This window comes from Scyliorhinus torazame, chromosome 21 (genome assembly GCF_047496885.1).
Source record: "Scyliorhinus torazame isolate Kashiwa2021f chromosome 21, sScyTor2.1, whole genome shotgun sequence".
Classification (NCBI taxonomy): Eukaryota; Metazoa; Chordata; class Chondrichthyes; order Carcharhiniformes; family Scyliorhinidae; genus Scyliorhinus; species Scyliorhinus torazame.
Window position 1 is genome coordinate 124,027,778 of NC_092727.1, and position 20,158 is coordinate 124,047,935.

Here is a 20,158-nt window from a genome sequence, read left to right on the forward strand (position 1 = left end):
TGGTTAACTCTCCCAACATCTGTCATCACTCAGCCAAGTACAGCTGGATCTTTCCAACCTCTTATTTTCAGAGGTCATGGACTTTTAAAGGGTGATTCCCCCCCCATTTAAATTGGGAAGAAGTGGATTTTGGCTTGCTTTCAGATGAGTGAGACATTAGGCCAAGTCCCTGCCTACTCTCTTAGTGGACATAAAATATCCCATGGCTATTTTTTTGAAGAGCAGGGGTTCTCCGCAATGTCTTGGTCATTATATATCCCTATGAAGATCAACATGCTTTCTTGTGGCAGACCACACTCTCAGAAGGAAAGAGATCACGTTACCAGTAATATAACTAGTTTATTTTTATTACATCATATAAACAGAATACTCAATGACCATCAAATATAATATGAAAAGTTATTCCATTCAAATTATCTTGGTTCCACGGACACTTTCCTGCTATTTTACGTGCATCGGAACAGAAAACTACATACACACACAAGAAGGTTGTATTGCAAAGTTTGTTGCGGAGGTTTTCTTTTTAATCCATTCGAGCCTTTAATGTTCTGGTGGTAATCTTGTCTTTTTCACTGCAACAAAGACAACAACGGTAAGTCTAATAGAATATAACAAAACACATACCAGACCGCCATGCTGCACTGGTCTCCCTCATGCATGTTAAACAGAAAGGCTGGTAACCAGAGGACAAAAAACTTGGAATCAAGGGGAGTTTTTTAAAAAACCCAGCGAGGTCTGATTTGGACTGCAGGTTCAATATTCAACAAGGAACTGGATAATTTTTTTAAAGGGCAGGGTAGTGGGACTACTTGGATTGCTGTTTCAGAGGGGGGCACAGGCAGAATAGGCCTACTTCCGTTCCCCGTCATTCTATGGCAATCAAACAATTCTCCACTTCACACCCACGCTCATTCCTCCCGAGTAATGCCATTAATGCAGCTCTGTCTGCAAAAGTTGCAGATTGTTGTTTTAGCAATCAGGCTGCTGACAGCTGAACAGAAATTACTCTCTCTCTCTCTCTCTCTCTCCTGAGCTCACATACTATGACTTGAACAGTTCATGTATGATAACACCTCTCAATGTTTTATGGGAGACATCACAATTGAGACAGTATTGTGAAAAAACGGTTTTATAGTGAGATGATCCAGCCTGGCATCTATGAAACTTATTTTAACTTAAAATTATTTGACATGGGAAATAGGAGTTGGCCATTCAATCCCTCACCTCTTCTCGGAGTCTCAAGATCATAGTGTTTTTTTTTAAATTTAGAGGACCCAATTCATTTTTTCCAATTAAGGGGCAATTTAGCGTGGTCAATCCACCTACTCTGCACATCTTTGGGTTGTGGGGGTGAAATTCACACAAACACAGGTAGAATAGTGACCCAGGATCGAACCTGGGACCTCATCGCCGTGAGGCAGCAGTGCTAGCCACCGTGCCGCCCCTATCGTAGCTGATCTTCTATCTCAACTTATCTTAGCCGCACTATCCCCATATCCCTTAATGTCCAAAATTCGATTAATCTCAGTTCTGAATATGCTCGTGATTGAACTGCCACAGCCCAAAACAATAGAGAATTCCAACAGTCCAGAACCCCTTGGGATGGGTTATTCTGCCTCGTTCAGGATCCCCAATATCGAGACCAAAAAGCAATCCCAAGCCTGCCTTGCCAACAGCAAGACTGCCAACACATACCCAATTATTTTTTCCAATTAAAGGGCAATTTAGCGTGGCCAATCCACCTATCCTGCATATCTTTTGGTTTGTAGGGGTGAAACCCACGCAGACACGGGGAGAATGTGCAAACTCCTCACGGACAGTGACCCAGGGCCGGGATTCGAACCCGGGTCCTCAGCGCCGTAGGCAGCAGTGCTAACCACTGCGCCACCGAAACACAATCTTACCTAACCCCACCCCTTTCATTCTCAGCACTACGAGGCCGGAAAACCCCCGACCTTTGAAGAAATGTCTTCTCACCTCCGTCCTATACAATCAACTCCTTAATTCTTTGATTGTGACCCCAGAGGACATTTCCCCACCTAGGGGAAATATTCTCCCAGCATCTATCGACAAGCCTTCAAAGAATGTTGTGTTTCAACAGGATTTGCTCTCATTCTTCGAAACTCTAGGGAATATCGGTCTGTTGGTCTACTCTATCTTCCTTCACAGAATTCCTCGGAATCAGTTTGGTGAACATCATCTGTAATAATAAAGTGCGATGCAAGAGCTGGACACAAATCTATTCCACTGTGACACAAACTCAAAAACTTGTTTTTGGTTAAGTCCTGAGCATTCATCAGGCCAGCCCACTCACTCAAGGATATAAATGGAACCCCCTCTTCAACACCTGCAATGTCAAATGGATTGATCTTGGTCCAGAACCACCACCTAGCAAGCCAAAGGCATAATTACTTTTGGTAGCATAGAGCTTGATACACACTGACATTTCCTTCCTCCATTGCTAACCCGTTTATCTAATGACTAGTGTTAAATTAGCACAAAAGGAGTGCGCTTACAGAAAGGTTGAAACGAGTAAGTGCAAATAAGTGTTCCAAACTCACATGATTTGAACAATGACACCCATACCAGATACAGCATCTCTATCCACCGCATTCAGCATAGCCTGAGATATAGTTTCAAACAGATCTTCTGGTTCCTAAAATGCAAACATTCATTTGGTATATTAGCATAGGACATGAATATACTGCTGTACAAAGAAAAGTTTTTTTGTTTCGTTAATGGTGCATTTAATTTCTGCAAAGAGACAGTGCAAATATCAGGGCGCTAGAACGCAAAGTACATGATCCCCTAGGAAGGCCATCTCAAATCTCTCGGAGCTTAATGCTGCCTGGAGTAAAAGTCCAGTGTAATGGCAAGTCATGCATTGAAAAAGTACTTGGGTTATGTACTTTGTAAAGATAAACAGATGGCCCCAGCCATCCAATATTTCACAGTGGTGGAGTGAAGCTACGTGTGAGATTTTAATGTCTGTAGTATAGCAACCCCATCTAGCAGAACGCTAAATTAGCCACCCTTGCATTATATATCTAAAGTCCATTTCATTGACTGGTTCAATTGGTAAGAGACCCTACCTGATGTACCATTGAGCCATACCATTCAGGAAGTCTCAGGCTAAATCCTGGGTCTATATGGAGCTAATTGAACTGCAAATAATTAGGGGTTGTCTCAATGCTCCTGGCTTGGTGAGTGTGTGAGGTTACAGTGTTGAGGAATCAACTTAAGGTTTCATTCTTTTAAATTTAGAGTACCCAATTTTTTTTCCCCCAATTAAGGGACAATTTAGCATGGCTAATTTACCTAGCCGGCACATCTTTGGGGTTGTGGGGGTGAGATCCACGCAGACACGGGGAGAATGTGCAAACTCCGCATGGACAGTGGCCCAGGTCCTCGGCGCCGTGAGGCCGCAGTGCGCCACCATGTCACCCTTCAACTTAAGGTTTCAAGGGGTGGCGCAGTGGGTAGCCCTGTTGCCTCACGGCACCGAGATCCCGGCTCTGGATCACTGACCATGTGGAGTTTGCACATTCTCCCCGTGTTTGCGTGGATTTCGCCCCCACAACCCAAAGATGTGCAAGGTAGGTGGATTGAACACGCTAAATTGCCCCTTAATTGGAAAAAAATGAATTGGGTACACTAAATTTTTTTATTTTTTTTTAAACTTAAGGTTTCAATTCTATCCAGTGGCTTTACAGTGTGTAGATATTAAGATATTAGATGGTAGATAACTAGTCCAAACTCAGGACAAGCGAGTGACCTGTCAACAATGACTGTCCAGGTTCACACAAGAAGAATGGCCATTTGGGTGAGGTACTGTAAAGTTACCAGTATCAATCGAACGGTACCTCAGTGTAAATCACTGCCTTCAACACAGGAGAGCATCGGGTGAGGGAATGGGAGAAAGAATTTACAGAGAAAGATTTTAGCACATACTCTCATCAGCTGTAAAGATTCTTTTTTTAGAAAAATATTTTATGGAATTTATGTCATAAATTTTAACAAAATAAGCAACCCCACACCCAACAAAACCCAGTCAACATGGCTTATATAAACAACTCTTCCCCCACCACTGCTGGCAGCTTAATTTTCGATAAATGGCTGCCACCTCCGGGCAAACCCTAGCATCGATCTCCTCAGGATGAACTTGATCTTCTCAAGCCTGAGAAACCCAGCCATGTCGCAAACCCGTACCCCCGACTTCAACGGTGCCGCGTCTCCCCATGCTAGCAAGATCCGTCTCCGGACTACCAGGGAGGCAAAGCCCAAGACGTCGGCCTCTCCCGCCCCCTGGACTCCCAAGTCTTCTGACACACCAAAAATCACCACCTCTGGACTGGGAACCACCCTTACCTTCAGTACCTCCGACATGACGTCTGCAATCCCCTGCCAGAATCCCCTAAGCTTCAGACATGTCCAAAATATGTGGACATGATTTACAGGCCCACCCACACATGTCCTCCACCCCTTCAAAGAACCTGCTCATCCAAGCCACAGTCATGTGCGCCCTGTGGACCACCTTAAATTGAATCAGGGCAAGCCTGGCACACGGCGAGGACGCATTGACTCGCCTCCGGGCGTCCTCCCATAACCCCGCCTCCAACTCCCCACCCAGATTCCTCCTTCCGCATCACCTCCCCTATCGGGGCTCCCTCCCAATCCATAAGTTCTTTATAGATTTCCGATACCTTCCCCTCCCCCACTCCCGCTTTTGACCCTACCTTATCCTGTAGCCCCTTGGGGTGTTAGGTGCAGGATACCTGCCTCCACACAAAGTCCCTCACCTGCAAATAGCGAAACCCATTCCCATCAGGCAGCTCAAACTCCTCCAACTCTTTCAAACACGGAAAGTCCCCATCTATAAACCGCTCAATCCCTGCCCTCTCCCAACCCCGAAACCCCCCATCCAGCCCCCCCGGTGAATACCGCATATCGGTACCCACACCGACACCCCCTCCAGCCCCATGTGCTGCCACCACTGTCCCCACACCCTCAGGGCAACCACCACTACCGGGCTTGTGGAGTACCTGGTTGGCGAGAACGGCAAAGGCGCCGTTAGCAGTGACCCTAAACTCGTATCCTTACCGAGGCTGCCTCCATCCTCTCCCATCCGACTCCTCCCCCACTACCCATTTCCTGACGAGCTGCAAAGATCCTTACTGCAGGACAAATTCAGTGCCAGCTCAGCCCTTCAGTAATCATCTGTGCTAAATTAAAAACACCGGTTATTAGAGAATGACCATTTAATTGTGGGGCTCGTTTTCAATTAATCCTACCCAAAAAGACAATATGACAACACAGAGAGAAAACCATATAACTGCAATTGAAGAAGTTAATGTCACTATTGTTTAAGAATCAGATCAATATCGGTTCCTTAAAAAGATATGTTCCGGGGCGCAGTGGTTAGCACTGCTGCCTGACGGTGCCGAGGTCCCAGGTTCGATCCCGGCTCTGGGTCACTGTCCGTGTGGAGTTTGCACATTCTCCCAGTGTTTGCGTGGGTTTCGCCCCCACAACCCAAAGATGTGCAGGCTAGGTGGATTGGCCACGCTAAATTGCCCCTTAATTGGAAAAAATGAATCGGGTACCCTAAATTTAAAAAAAAAAAGATATGTTCCCAGGCGCAGGTCATGTCGGAACTAAATAAAATTGTGCTTAATAGAGTGAATAAAACCCGCATGATTTAGATTTACCCCAGGTAATCAACAGGTGTTAAAGTCTCTTGGGGGGGGGGGGGGGGGGGGGGGGGGGGGGGGGGGGGGGAAGAGAGAGAGAGAGAGAGAGGCAGGAAGCACTCACCATGTCTGGTTCCCAAAGGGACTCACACATGCCGTACATTTGTTCAGAGCACGTTCCGCTCACCACAAAGTCTTCAGTCTCCATCGGGCAGCCAATTAAGTCAAGTGAACAAATAAACGGTTGATATGTTTTTGGATCAAGACCTGCAATCACTGGTTCAACGTAGTACGGGCCAAATCTGAAGTGGTGAAAAGTAATTATGAGAACATAAACCTACATCACAAAAGTCATTATGGTGAGAGACATTTTGAGGCACAGAAACGGGTTCGCCCAGAAACTGGCAACTGGGGCACAGTGAATTGCACAATGAATGACACTGGATCCCAGTTGTGACGCCTCATGGCAGACCTATGCCAATATAGCTCAGCATTTCTCCCCCCCCCTCCCCACCCACCCAAGAAGTATCACAGTGACAAATCGCACGCCACATTGACATGCCACAATAGCTCCTCTTCTGCTCAGCTAACGTGCCTCAAAAATCACACGACCAATAAATGATGAGGTTGTACATTAGTAAATTCTAACTGTTACATGCGTTTGTGCTTCTTTTACTTTTAAAAAATATATATATATTTATTCAAATTTTTCAACAGATTTTCAACAAACTCCTGCCCCCCCCCCACAATAAAAAGAAAGAAACAAGAACACAACAATCAAAAATTATACAAACATTATACATTGGATTTCCCCCATATACAATAACCCCCCATATTACATTTAAAAGCACCAATAGGGAAGCCCCACCCACCCACCCAAACGCCCCCCCCAAAAGAACCCCCCCTCCCCCCGCCCCTGGGCTGCTGCTGACCTCCTCCTAACACTCCGCGAGATAGTCTAGGAACGGTTGCCACCGCCTGAGGAACCCCTGCACAGACCCTCGCAAGTCAAACTTTATCCTCTCCAGCTTGATGAACCCTGCCATGTCATTGATCCAAGCTTCCACACTAGGGGGCTTTGCATCTTTCCATAATAGCAAAATCCTCCGCCGGGCTACCAGGGACGCAAAGGCCAGAATACCGGCCTCTTTCGCCTCCTGCACTCCCGGCTCGTCCGTTACCCCAAATAATGCCAACCCCCAGCTCGGCTTCACCCGGGCTTTCACCACCTTGGACATAGTCCTCGCGAAACCCCTCCAAAACCCATCCAGCGCCGGGCACGACCAGAACATATGGACATGATTTGCCGGGCTTCCCGAGCACCTCCCACATCTGTCCTCCACCCCAAAGAACCTACTCAACCTCGCCCCTGCGATGAGGCAAGACTTAGGATGCATCGGATGGAGAGGAAAACTGCAGGGGATGGGCACAATGAAAATGTGGAGCTTGTTCAAGGAACAGCTACTGCGTGCACTTGATAAGTATGTACCTGTCAGGCAGGGAGGAAGTGGTCGAGCAAGGGAACAGTGGTTTACTAAGGCTGTCGAAACACTTGTCAAGAGGAAGAAGGAGGCTTATGTAAAGATGAGACATGAAGGTTCAGTTAGGGCGCTCGAGAGTTACAAGTTAGCTCGGAAGGACCTAAAGAGCGAGCTAAGAAGAGCCAGGAGGGGACATGAGAAGTCTTTGGCAGGTAGGATCAAGGATAACCCTAAAGCTTTCTATAGATATGTCAGGAATAAACGAATGACTAGGGTAAGAGTAGGGCCAGTCAAGGACAGTAGTGGGAAGTTGTGCTTGGAGTCCGAGGAGATAGGAGAGGTGCTAAATGAATATTTTTCGTCAGTATTCACACAGGAAAAAAACGATGTTGTCGAGGAGAATACTGAGATTCAGGCTACTAGAGTAGAAGGGCTTGAGGTTCATAAGGAGGAGGTGTTAGCAATTCTGGAAAGTGTGAAAATAGATAAGTCCCCTGGGCAGGATGGGATTTACCCTAGGATTCTCTGGGATGCTAGGGAGGAGATTGCTGAGCTTTTGGCTTTGATCTTTAAGTCATCTTTGTCTACAGGAATAGTGCCAGAAGACTGGAGAATAGCAAATGTTGTCCCCTTGTTCAAGAAGGGGAGTAGAGACAACTCCGGTAACGATAGACCAGTGAGTCTTACGTCTGTTGTGGGCAAAATCTTGGAAAGGTTTATAAGAGATAGGATGTATAATCATCTGGAAAGGAATAATTTGTTTAGACACAGTCAACACGGTTTTGTGAAGGGTAGGTCGTGCCTCACAAACCTTATTGAGTTCTTTGAAAAGGTGACCAAACAGGTGGAAGAGGGTAAAGCAGTTGATGTGGTGTATATGGATTTCAGTAAAGCGTTTGATAAGGTTCCCCACGGTAGGCTACTGCAGAAAATACAGAAGCATGGGATTCAGGGAGATTTAGCAGTTTGGATCAGAATTGGCTAGCTGGAAGAAGACAAAGGGTGGTGGTTGATGGGAAGTGTTCAGACTGGAGTCCAGTTACTAGTGGTGTACCACAAGGATCTGTTTTGGGGCCACTGCTGTTTGTCATTTTTATAAATGACCAGGAGGAGGGCGTAGAAGGATGGGTGAGTAAATTTGCAGATGACACTAAAGTCGGTGGAATTGTGGACAGTGCGGAAAGATGTTACAAGTTACAGAGGGACATAGATAAGCTGCAGAGCTGGGCTTAGAGGTGGCAAATGGAGTTTAATGCAGAAAAGTGTGAGGTGATTCATTTTGGAAGGAATAACATGAAGACAGAGTACTGGGCTAATGGTAAGATTCTTGGCAGTGTGGATGAGCAGAGAGATCTCGGTGTCCATGTACATAGATCCCTGAAAGTTGCCACTCAGGTTGAGAGGGTTGTTAAGAAGGCGTACGGTGTGTTGGCTTTTATTGGTAGAGGGATTGCGTTTCGGAGCCATGAAGTCATGTTGCAGCTGTACGAAACTGTGGTGCGGCCGCATTTGGAGTATTGCGTGCAATTCTGGTCGCCGCATTATAGGAAGAATGTGGAAGCATTGGAAAGGGTGCAGACGAGATTTACCAGAATGTTGCCTGGTATGGAGGGACAATCTTATGAGGAAAGGCTGAGGGACTTGAGGCTGTTTTCGTTAGAGAGAAGAAGGTTAAGAGGTGACTTAATTGAGGCATACAAGATGATCAGAGGATTGGATAGGGTGGACAGTGAGAGCCTTTTTCCTCGGATGGTGATGTCTAGCACGAGGGGACATAACTTTAAATTGAGGGGAGATAGATATAAGACAGATGTCAGAGGTAGGTTCTTTACTCAGAGAGTAGTAAGGGCGTGGAATGCCCTGCCTGCAACAGTAGTGGACTCGCCAACACTAAGGGCATTCAAATGGTCATTGGATAGACATATGGATGATAAGGGAATAGTGTAGACGGGCTTTAGAGTGGTTTCACAGGTCGGCGCAACATCGAGGGCCGAAGGGCCTGTACTGCGCTGTAATGTTCTATATGCGCTCTGTGAGTAACTTTGAACTGTATTAGGCTGAGCCTGGCGCAAGAGGAGGAAGAATTAACCCTACTCAGGGCATCAGCCCACAGACCCTCATCTATCTCCTCCCCCAGCTCCTCCTCCCACTTGCCCTTTAACTCCTCCACCGAGGCCTCCTCCTCTTCCTTCAGGTCCTGGTAAATCGCCGAAACTTTGCCTTCTCCAACCCATACATCCGAAATCACCCTGTCCTGAATCCCGTGCCAGGAGCAGCAGGAATTCCCTCACCTGCCGCCTCACAAATGCCCTCACTTGCATGTACCCGAGAGCTTTTCCCGGGGGTAACCCAAACTTCTCCTCCAGCGCCCCTAGGCTCGCAAACGTCCCATCGATGAAGAGGTCCCCTATTCTTCTAATCCCTGCCCGATGCCAGCTCCGAAACCCCCCATCCATCCTTCCCGGGATGAACCGATGATTCTCCCGAATCGGGGACCAAACCGAGGCTCCCACCTCGCCCCTGTGTCGCCTCCACTGACCCCAGATCTTCAACGTCGCCGCCACCACCGGACTCGTGGTGTACCTTGTCGGCGAGAGCGGCAGCGGTGCCGTCGTCAGCGCCCTCAGGCTCGTGCCCACACAGGACGCCATCTCCAACCTCTTCCACGCCGCCCCCTCTCCCTCCATTACCCACTTACGGATCATCGCCACATTGGCTGCCCGATAATAGCCGCACAAATTCGGCAGCGCCAGCCCCCCCCCCTGTCCGTTACGCTCCAGAAACACTCTCTTCACCCTCGGGGTCTTATTCGCCCACACAAAACCCATGATGCTCCTGCTTACCGTTTGAAAAAGGCCTAGGGGATCATAATGGGAAGGCACTGGAACACAAAGAGAAACCTCGGGAGGACCGTCATTTTGACCGACTGCACCCTACCCGCTAGTGAGAGTGGCAGCATATCCCATCTATTAAAATCCTCCTCCATCTGCTCCACCAACCGTGTCAAATTGAGCTTGTGCAGGGCCCCCCAACTCCTAGCTACTTGGATCCCTAGGTACCGAAAGCTCCTTTCCGCCCTCCTCAGCGTGTGCTTCTTTTACAATGCAACTTCATATTTGAGAATCAGACGATACTGCTCCATATAAGATCAAACATTTGGAGTACTTAACCTACCGTCGCTCATACAGAAGATTTGAGACCATGCTCATAAATGTTTTTGGTTTGATCTGTCTTCCTTCTTTTAATTCATACAGGTTCAACCTAAATTTGAGACGCTGTGAACTGGAAAATAAAACGTAATTAAGCATCGAAAGTAGTGGACTACTTCAACCCACAAAAGAACAGTACTCAATTCACCTCCAGAAAGTCAGAAAAGCTGGGTGGCACGGTGGCGCAGTGGTTAGCACTGCTGCCTCACGGTGCCAAGGACCCGGGTTCAATCCTGGCTCTGGGTCACTGTCCGTGTGGAGTTTGCATTCTCCCCGTGTCTGCGTGGGTCTCACCCCACAACCCAAAGATGTGCAGGTTAGGTGGATTGGCCATGCTAAATTGCCCCTTAATTGGGAAAAAAGAAAAGAATTGGGCACTTTAAAAAAAGTCAGAAAAGCATTCACTAAATATGGCATCTGGCGAGTGAACCCGAAATGCAGAAGTGAGAGAAATGGCGTTAGCGAGCTCTGTGTAGACTTTGTTGCATAGCATGTTAGCTAGTAAGTTATTGGGAGACTCCTGTTCAGCTCTCAAGTCTGGTCCAAAACTGCAGATGTCACTAAGATAAATGGGGCCACTCAGGTACAATGGTTAGTTCCATCGCCAAACCATCCGGAGCTTGTCCCGATTGTAAAGAGACCAGAAATAGCATCATCCAGTTTAAGTATTTCCATAAAAGGCTCAGAGTTTTAAGCAGAAGGATATTCCCTCATGCTTTTTGAAGCTCCATGATCCTACAATTTCCCAGTCCCTTCCCACCACTGCTGGCTGAGCCTTCCAGCTATCTAGGTAGTAAGCACCAGAAATCTCTCTTTAAACATCTTCTCTCTCTCTACCTCTCTCTCTAAACTCCTCTTTAAAATTTATTCATTTGACCAAACTTTCAGACACCCCTTGTTAATGCTCCTTGGGTTGTCAATTTTTGTTTGATCAGACTCCTGTGAAGTGCCTTGGGATGTTTTCCTACATTAAAAGCCAGTATAAATGCAAATGGGTGTAGTTAAATGAATCCTGCATAGAAGACTGGCACAGGAGATAGTCTTGTCATCTCTTTAAATCAAAACACCTTCAAGAACAAATTTGGAAAAGAGAAACCAAGTGGTGGCTTAATTCATCCGCAAACTATTTTGGTGCATTAACTAACATTAAGTCTAAAGTAACCACAACTAAAAAACAATTTATTGGATGGAGTTAGGATACAGATCAGCCACGTCCTCATTGAATGGCAGCAGGACAGGCCTAGTGGCTTACTGTGGTTCCTAATCACTCATCAATGTGGTCTACTCTTAACTATCAACACAGGCTTCAAAGGTGAGTCCACCACTGCTGGGTAGAGAGGGTATACCCACAGTCAAACTGGAGCTGATTCTCTGCTGACATTCACTTGAAAGTACACCCATCCAAAATTGGATGCCACACCGCATCCAGGAGCAGGAACATGGTTGATTTATTCTCATTAACACACGGCCTCGCAAGTCAACTGTAGTACTCTGGGGGCAGCACGGTGCTGCAGTGGTTAGCACTGCTGCCTCACAGCACCGAGGTCCCAGGTTCCATCTCGGCTCTGGGTCACTGTCCGTGTGGAGTTTGCACATTCTCCCCGTGTTTGTGCGGGTTTCGCCCCCACAACCCACAGATGTGCAGGGTAGGTGGATTGGCCACGCTTAATTGCCCGTCAATTGAAAAAAATGAATGGGGTACTCTAAATTTATTAAAAACTGTAGTACTCTGCTGTCCAGGCTGTAATCTAGTGAGTCTGCGGATCATCGTGGAAAACAAAGAAATGACAGAGGCGTTGAACAGGTATTTTCTGTGTCTTTACAGTAGAGGACTTGGGAAAACCTCCCAAAGATACTTGAAAATCAAGAGTTGAACGGGGGAAGGGACACACAACTTCAAACAATCACTAGTGCCAGGTAAATGGTGCTGGGAAAACTATTAGAGCCAAAGGCTGATCAATCCCCAGGACCAGATGGCCTACATCCTAGGGTCTTAAAAGTGGCTGCAGTAGAGGCATTGGTTATAACCGTCCAAATTTTGTTACATTCTGGAAAGGTTCCGGCAGTTTGGAAAATAGCAAACGTGACACGTTTCTACAAGAAAGAAGTCATAAAGCAGGAAACTAGGGGCGGCATGTGGCGCAGTGGTTAGCACTGGGACTGCGGCGCTGAGGACCCAGGTTTGAATCCCGGCCCTGGGTCACTGTCCGTGTGACGCACGCACGCACACACACCACAGTCATCGAGGTCGGAATTGAACCCGGGTCACTGGAGCTGTGAGGCAGCAGTGCTAACCACTGTGCCACCATGCCGCCCCACCACGCCACCCACTTACTTACCTTCAGCGACTGCATTACAAGGGCACCCAGTCCTCATTGCATTATCCCCTCTCTCAATCTATAGCCATTGAGATAATAACCTTTCTTCCTGTTTTTGCTACCAAGTGGATAACCTCACATTCATTTATCGACATTATACCGCATCTGCCATGCATTTGCCCACTCATTCAACTTATCCAAATCAAACTGACGCATCTATGCATCTTCCTCACAGCTCACCTACCCACCCAATTTTCTGTCACCTGCAAATTTTTAGATATTACATTTAGTTCCCCCATCTAAATCATTTAATTGTGAATGACTGGGGTCCGAGCACCGATCCCTGCGGTACCCCACTAGTCACTGCCTACCATTTGTAAAAAGGCCCGTTTATTCCTACTCTTTGTTTCTTGGCTGCTAACCCACGTTCTATCCATCTCAATATATTACCCCAATCGCATGCGCTTTCATTTGGCATGCTAATTTCTTATGTGGGATTTTGTCAAAAGCTTTCTGAAAGTACAAATAAACAATATCCACTGGCTCCTCCTCATCAACTCTACTAGTTACATCCTCAAACAATTCCAGTAAATTTGTCAAGCATGATTTCCCTTTTGGAATTCTTTGCTGACTCTGTCGGATCCTGCCACTGTTTTCCAAGTGCTTTGCTATTAAATCTTGATAATGGTGAACATTTTCCCCATGACCGACGTCAAGGCCTGTTTTCTCTCTGCCTCCCTTTTTAAAATAGTAGGATTACCCACTGATCTGTAGGTGCTGCTCCAGAATCTTGGAAGATGCCCACCAATGCACCCACTATTTCTAGGACCACTTCCTTCAGAACTCTGGAATGTAGATTATCAGGTCCTGTTGATTTTTCAGCTTTCAATCCCATCAATATCCCCAACACCATTTCTGATTTCCTTCACTTCCTCCCTCTCACTAAACCTGGTGTTCCCCAACATTTCTGGTATGTTATTTGTGTCCTCCTTTGTGAAGACAGAACCAATGTACTTATTTAGCTAGTCAGCCATTTCTTTGTTCCCCATTATAAATTCCCCTGTTTCTGACTGACATTTGCCTTCACCAATCTTTTTTTCTTCGCATACATATAGAAGCTTTTAGTCAGTTTTTATGTTCCCCGCCAGCTTACTCTCGTACTCTATTTTCCCCTTCTTAATCAATCCCTTTCTCCTCCGTTGCTGAATTCTAAACTGCTGCCAATCCTCAGGTCTGCTATCCTTTCTCGCCAATTTGTATCCCTCCCCCTTGGATCTAATACTAAATCTAATTCACCCATGTACTCTTTGAATGTTTGCCATTGCCCCCAATCAATCATAGCCAAATCAAGCCTCATACCATCGAAGCCTCATACCATCGTAGTTCCCTTGATTAAGTTTCACGACCCTAGTCTCAGAATTAATTACATAATTTTTCATCTTTTTAAAAAATAATTTAAAGTACCCAATTCTTTTTTTTTTAAACTATGGGGTAATTTAGCGTGATCAATCCACCTACCCTACACATCTTTGGGTTGTGGAGGTGAGACCCACGCAGACACGGGGAGAATGTGCAAACTCCACACGGACAGTGACCCGGGGCCGGGATCGAACCCACGTCCTCGGCACCATGAGACAGCAGTGCTAACCATTGCACCACCGGTGTCACTTTCCATCTTGATGAAGAATTCATATTATTATCACTCATAACGACCTCCCCCTCCCCAGAATGTCCTGTAGCCACTCTGAGGGACATGCTTGATCCTAGCACCAGAGAGGCAACATACTATCCTGGAGCCTTCAGTCTTGTTTGTGGCCCAGGAACGCTTACCTATTTCCTTACAATTGAATCTTCTATAATTATTGCGTTCCCACACATTTTACTCCCCCCGAGAAGCAGACCCTCTGCAGAAGAAAGAGGTGATCATAGTAGAACATACAAGATCCTGAGGGGACTTATAGGGCAAATACCGTGAAGGACACAGTTTAAGAATAAGAGGTCTCCCTTCTAATATGAATATGGGGAGAATTTGTTTCTTTGAGGGTTATTAGTGTGTGGAATTCTCTGCCCCAGAAAGCAGTGGAGGCTGGGTCACTAAATGTATGCAAGGCTGAGTTAGATAGACAAGGGATACAAGAGCTGGGTAGACAAGAAGGTGGAGTTGAGATCACAATCAGATCGGTCATGGCAGAGCAGGCTCAGAGAGCTGAATAGCCTAAATAGGAATTTTTCAATAGGAAACACAAGTAAGGGCGGCACGGTGGCACAGTGGTTAGCACTGCTGTCTCACGGCACCGAGGACTCGGGTTCAATCCCGGCCCCGGGTCACTCTCCGTGGGCAATTTGTACATTCATCCCAGTATCTGCGTGGATCTCACCCCCACAACCCAAAAGATGTGCCGGGTGGATGGATTGGCCATTCTAAATTGCCCCTTAATTGGAAAATAAAATTGGGTACTCTAAATTTATTTTTAAAATGGAATCACAAGTAAGTTTATCTCTTGCTAGTCCAGACATTCAGGCCATTTGCAGGGCTAATTTTCAGCTGAAATCAGTACTACGAATAAAACCTGGCACTTTCCAATCAAACTGCTTCACTGAAATGTACTCCCTGTAACAGCCTCCCCGAACAGGCGCCAGAATGTGGCGACGAGGGGCTTTTCACAGTAACTTCATTGAAGCCTACTTGTGACAATAAGCGATTTTTCATTCAAATGCTGCCCTTCTTGTAATTAACAACTGACCATGTAGCTGAACTAGGCAATCTAAATTCGACAATACTGTCTAATTGAGGGAATCTTACCCCTGATCAGATAGCAAACAAAACCAACCTCAGTCAAGTGTACTTACACAGTCTGTACATCTGTGCCGAGACCAGCCAGTCCAATAAATAACCTCTCGCCCATTGGAAAGATTTTCTGGAAGTCAGTTGTCACCAGCTGTGCCTGAATTCCAAACCGTCTGTCCGCTGCTATTGCCACACAACCTTTACCCCTCATGGCCATAACAGCCCCACCGTTATATGACATGTGCGACTAGGAGAAGAGCAAGGAAAGTTCAAGTTGGTTAGAAACTCTGACAACATGGAATGTCTGACTACATCTCAACATCATTTTGAATAATGATTAAGGAAAAACTGCACCTCAAAGAGCACTCTCCTGGATATTGTGATGTCTGAAACATTCTGGGTGATTTTTTCATAAAATCCAGCAGGGATAGTTTTATGCATTACACTCCCTGACAAAATACTTACATAAAAATATATTAAAACAAACCACACCTCGGATCACCAGTGCGAATAAGTTCTTTTTTTTTTTTTTATAAACCATTCTGTTATTCAGATCAGTAATTTTTTTTATTTTTTTTTTTAAATCTTTTTATTGGCGTTTCTCTTATTTATCAATAGTTGCGTGTATACATTACATTTTCTTGCCCGCGCTAATTTACTTTATTGTACAGAGTTCAGATCAGTATTGCCACTAGAATGTCATCAACAGGATGCCAGGGTAAAATTTTAATTCTATTTCACAGCTATATCGGATAATCATCCAGCAAACCAAGTATAGGTTTCACTCCTTTGCCCCGGGAGAGAGCTTTGAGCTGAGAAACAACAGGATTAATGTCAGTGGTTATAGGGCAGTCACTGGCAGTGTTTGTACAATTTAAACTTGTGCATTCTCAAGTCACAAAAACAACCTTATTGCTACAACATTAAAACACATTGGCTATATCGGAATATAGAAAAACACTGCACTGGAGATATTCCTTTCATGAAGCAACAGTTTGTTACACCAACTATTAAAAGGTTCCTAGCCCAATGCAGTCAATTGTACATCTTTTACGATGGAGCTGAATGCAGAAACAATTATCCAGGAGTGAGCCAGTTTAAATATTGTAAAGTTAGTTTGATAATTACTTTCACATGTGCCAAATTTCAGATATCAAAGTTCAGTGAGATTGGAATCAAGGAAATTTAAATCTAATAGAAAAGTCAAATGTTGAAAAGGAAATTATTTACTGGACAGAGCTCTCTCTGCAATTAAATTGTGCTTGCTAAGTTGGAGGCCAAGCCAATAATGGATCACATTGTATAAGGGATAACAATAATGCTTAATGAACTAACTAGTACATTTAAATACGCTGACAAGTAACTCTTCAACAATAAGATATTTTATTTATTCATTTGCAGGACCTGAGCACTGTTCGTAAGATCAGCGTGCAGGAGCAGAGAGACCAGGGAGATATGCACACAAATTGTTGAAGGTGTTGGGGCAGGCTGAGAATAAAGCATATGGCATCTTAGGCTTTATAAGTAAGGACTTGAGTAAAGCAAGGAGATTACGGCCTCAACTGGACTTCTACATCCATTTCTTGGCACCACACTTTAAGAAGGCTGCATCAGGCACCACGGAGGCGCAGTGGATTAGCCCTGCTGCCTTACGGCGCCGAGGTCCCAGGTTCGATCCCGGCTCTGGGTCAATGTCCGTGTGGAGTTTGCACATTCTCCCTGTGTTTGCGTGGGTCTCGCCCCCACAACCCAAAGATGTGCAGGCTAGGTAGATTGGACACGCTAAATTGCCCCTTAATTGGAAAAATTAATTGGGTACTCTAAATATATAAAGAAAAAAGAAGGCTGCAAAGGCATTAGAGAGGGGATTTACAACAATGGTTCCAGGGACAATGGACTTCAGTAACATGGATAGGTTGTTTCCACTGGCAGGTGAAACTAGAACTAGGTGGCATAGCTTCAAAATAAGGGGAAGCAGATTTAGGACTGGGTTGAGGAGGAACTTCTTCGCCCAAAGGGTTGTGAATCTGTGGAATTCCCTGCCCAGTGAAGCAATTAGGCTAACTTGTTAAATGTTTTTAAGGCAAAGGTAGATACATTTTTGAACAGTAAAGGAATAAAAGGTTACAGTGAACGGGCAGGTAAGTGGAGCTGAGTCCATAAAAAGATCAGACATGATCTTATTGAATGGCGGAGCAGGCTCAAGGGGCCAGATGGCCTACTCCTGCTCCTAGTTCTTATAAGTTGGAGAACCTGGGGCTGCATTTCACCATGTTATAGTAACACAGTACACACCACGTTAAAGGCACGTCAAGAAGCATTTGCACCATCAGTTTGTGCTAATTGACACAAATCTGAAAAACAAATCAGCAAAATGGTGAGAAACACAAACAACATCAGGAAATTTATCAGCTTGCAAAATGCAGGTCAACTAACTGCAAACAAGGCGAAGGAATTAACTGACTGGCACGGTAGCACAGTGGTTAGCACTGTTGCTTCGCAGCACCAGGGACCTGGGTTTGATTCCAGCCTTGGATCACTGTCTGTGTGGAGTCTGCATGTTCTCATCGTGCCTCTGTGGGTTTCCTGCGGGTGCTCCGGTTTCCTCCCCCAAGTCGTAAAAGACGTGTTTGTTGGGTGAATTGGACATTCTGAATCCTCCCTCCGTGTACCCGAACAGGTGCCGGAGTGTGGGGACTAGGGGCTTTTCACAGCAACTTCAGAGCAGTGTTAAGCCTACTTGTGACAATACAAAGATTATTATTATTACATGAAATTCTGAAGGAACATATATTTTTTTTCAAATTTAGAGTACCCAATTCATTTTTTTCCAATTAAGGTGGCAATTTAGCGTGGCCAATCCACCTACCCTGCACATCTTTGGGCTGTGGGGGCGAAACCCACGTAGACACGGGGAGAATGTGCAAACTCCACACGGACAGTGACCCAGGGCCGGGATCGAAGCTGGGACCTCGGCGCCTTGAGGCCGCAGGGCTGACCACTGCGCCACCGCGCTGCCCTACGGAACATATCTTAAACTAAAATGAATAATGATGGGAAAGGTGAAGGAAGCCCCAGCATTGTAAAGAAATAAAAAAAGGTAAACTATTGAGGAAAGACCCGCCTGACTCTGCAAAGAGGCAGTGGATGGAGTGACCCCTGGAAAAGGGACCCTAAATTCCTCTGGCACAAGCTGTGGGTGAAGGGAAACAATTGATAACTGCAATAAAATTAACCGGATCCTCCTCAGGTTAAAAATGAAAGTAAAATCAGGCCTGGCCTGGAATGGGGAGCGCGGCCACATTGGGCAGATCAGGCCTGGCTCATTGCAATGGGCGAATTGAACAAGATGCTGCGGAACAGAGTTACATTTCCGAATGCTCTTCCCGCCGCCACTCACCATCCTGCGCCGTTGACAGAATGGCCCAGGCGCGGCGAACTTTACTGTATCTTCCTAACTTCCGTAACCAAAAAAACTTAACACCACAACGGCCGCCGCTCCCAGCTTCCGGCTGCCGCTCAACCCAGCTTGCTGCGGTCCCGCCTCCCGGCCGCGGCGATTGGCCCCCCCGCCGCCGGCGGCGCTCTCCAATTGGCCCGTCGGTCAGCGGCCCAGCGAGTTGGGTTGCGCCGGAAGCCGAGCGGGAAGGAAAGTGAAGAGTCACCGCGGGCGTGCGGGCGGGCCCGGCCGAGCATGCCGGGATACTGGAAGACCTGCGCTGGAAGAGAAAGGGAGGACAAAGGGAGCACTGAGTGTGTGGGAACAACATCGCTGATGTTGTGACTTGGGGGGGGGGAACGCAATTAGGCAGAATGTTTCACTTAAAAGATGCGCAGAGAAGGTTTCTTTTTTTTTTCAAAAAAAGGAATAAAATTCTACCATATCGCCAGCAGTGAAGCATGGATTTATTTATTTTTGTAACAGAGCCCTAATTGTAACAAAGAAATTCAGCAAATTGAGTTAGATGCAACAACTCCCTAACCAAAAGTTACATTAATGGGAACCATCTGATGTAAAAGGCAAAGAGCATTCCTCAAAAAACAACCCCCCCCCCCCCCCCCCCACATCCCCAATTATTTTAGGGGAAGGAGGCATCCCTGCTGTGATCTGTGTGGGAGTCTAAAAGAACCCCATTAGTACATCAGGTGAATTAAGTCAATTTTTTCACATAATATTTTCATATCCAAGACTCAAAAGGACATGTTCATTGTTGTAACACTTTTTTTTTAAAGATGGTGCACAGATATATATACAATAATGTGTTGTAGATTATGGGGCACCAGCTGTCTTTGTCATAGCTGCAGAGCATTCTGTACAGCAGAGGAAAGCTCACTGTCTATCAAAGAGGCGTCCCTGCCGCCGGTACCAACAATCTGAGTGATTATAAAAGGAAATATATGGTTAATTAAGACTGGGAGATATATGTATCTTGTGGAAAAATCAACTGTTTGTGCTAGGTCGATAAATCACACATTTAACGTTTAATTTCGGCGAGATAAGGGGTGCATCGGACAAGGACCGCTGCATGCTCCCAATATATATGCTGATCCACTCTCCATTAACAACGTTTTTGACAACCAAGGAGGGTTGAATATCCCAGGACAATGTGACTGGATCTAGGTATAAAACGGAACAATTCTGTTTCAGCAATACAATTACAGTGGTGCGACC

General features: G+C 45.9%; 1 protein-coding gene across 1 annotated transcript; it reads right to left on the reverse strand.

The window, feature by feature from the left end:
• Positions 1-319: 319 nt before the first annotated feature.
• On the reverse strand, positions 320-19,044 carry psmb3 (proteasome 20S subunit beta 3). Its single transcript, XM_072487453.1, has 6 exons — positions 18,887-19,044; positions 15,549-15,733; positions 10,346-10,453; positions 5,815-5,992; positions 2,562-2,656; positions 320-572 (listed from the first exon to the last, which is right to left on the reverse strand). Exons 1-6 carry the CDS (start codon positions 18,887-18,889, stop codon positions 524-526), a joined length of 618 nt encoding a protein of 205 aa, XP_072343554.1. The 5' UTR covers positions 18,890-19,044; the 3' UTR covers positions 320-523.
• Between the last annotated feature and the right edge of the window lie 1,114 nt (positions 19,045-20,158).

Excerpts from the sequence above, each read along its gene's own strand:
- psmb3 (XM_072487453.1), bottom strand. Across the intron at positions 5,993-10,345 it reads AATCTTCTGTATGAGCGACG|ATTTGGCCCGTACTACGTTG; the intron begins GTAGGTTAAGTA and ends TCACCACTTCAG. Across the intron at positions 2,657-5,814 it reads CCCTTTGGGAACCAGACATG|GAACCAGAAGATCTGTTTGA; the intron begins GTGAGTGCTTCC and ends TTTGCATTTTAG.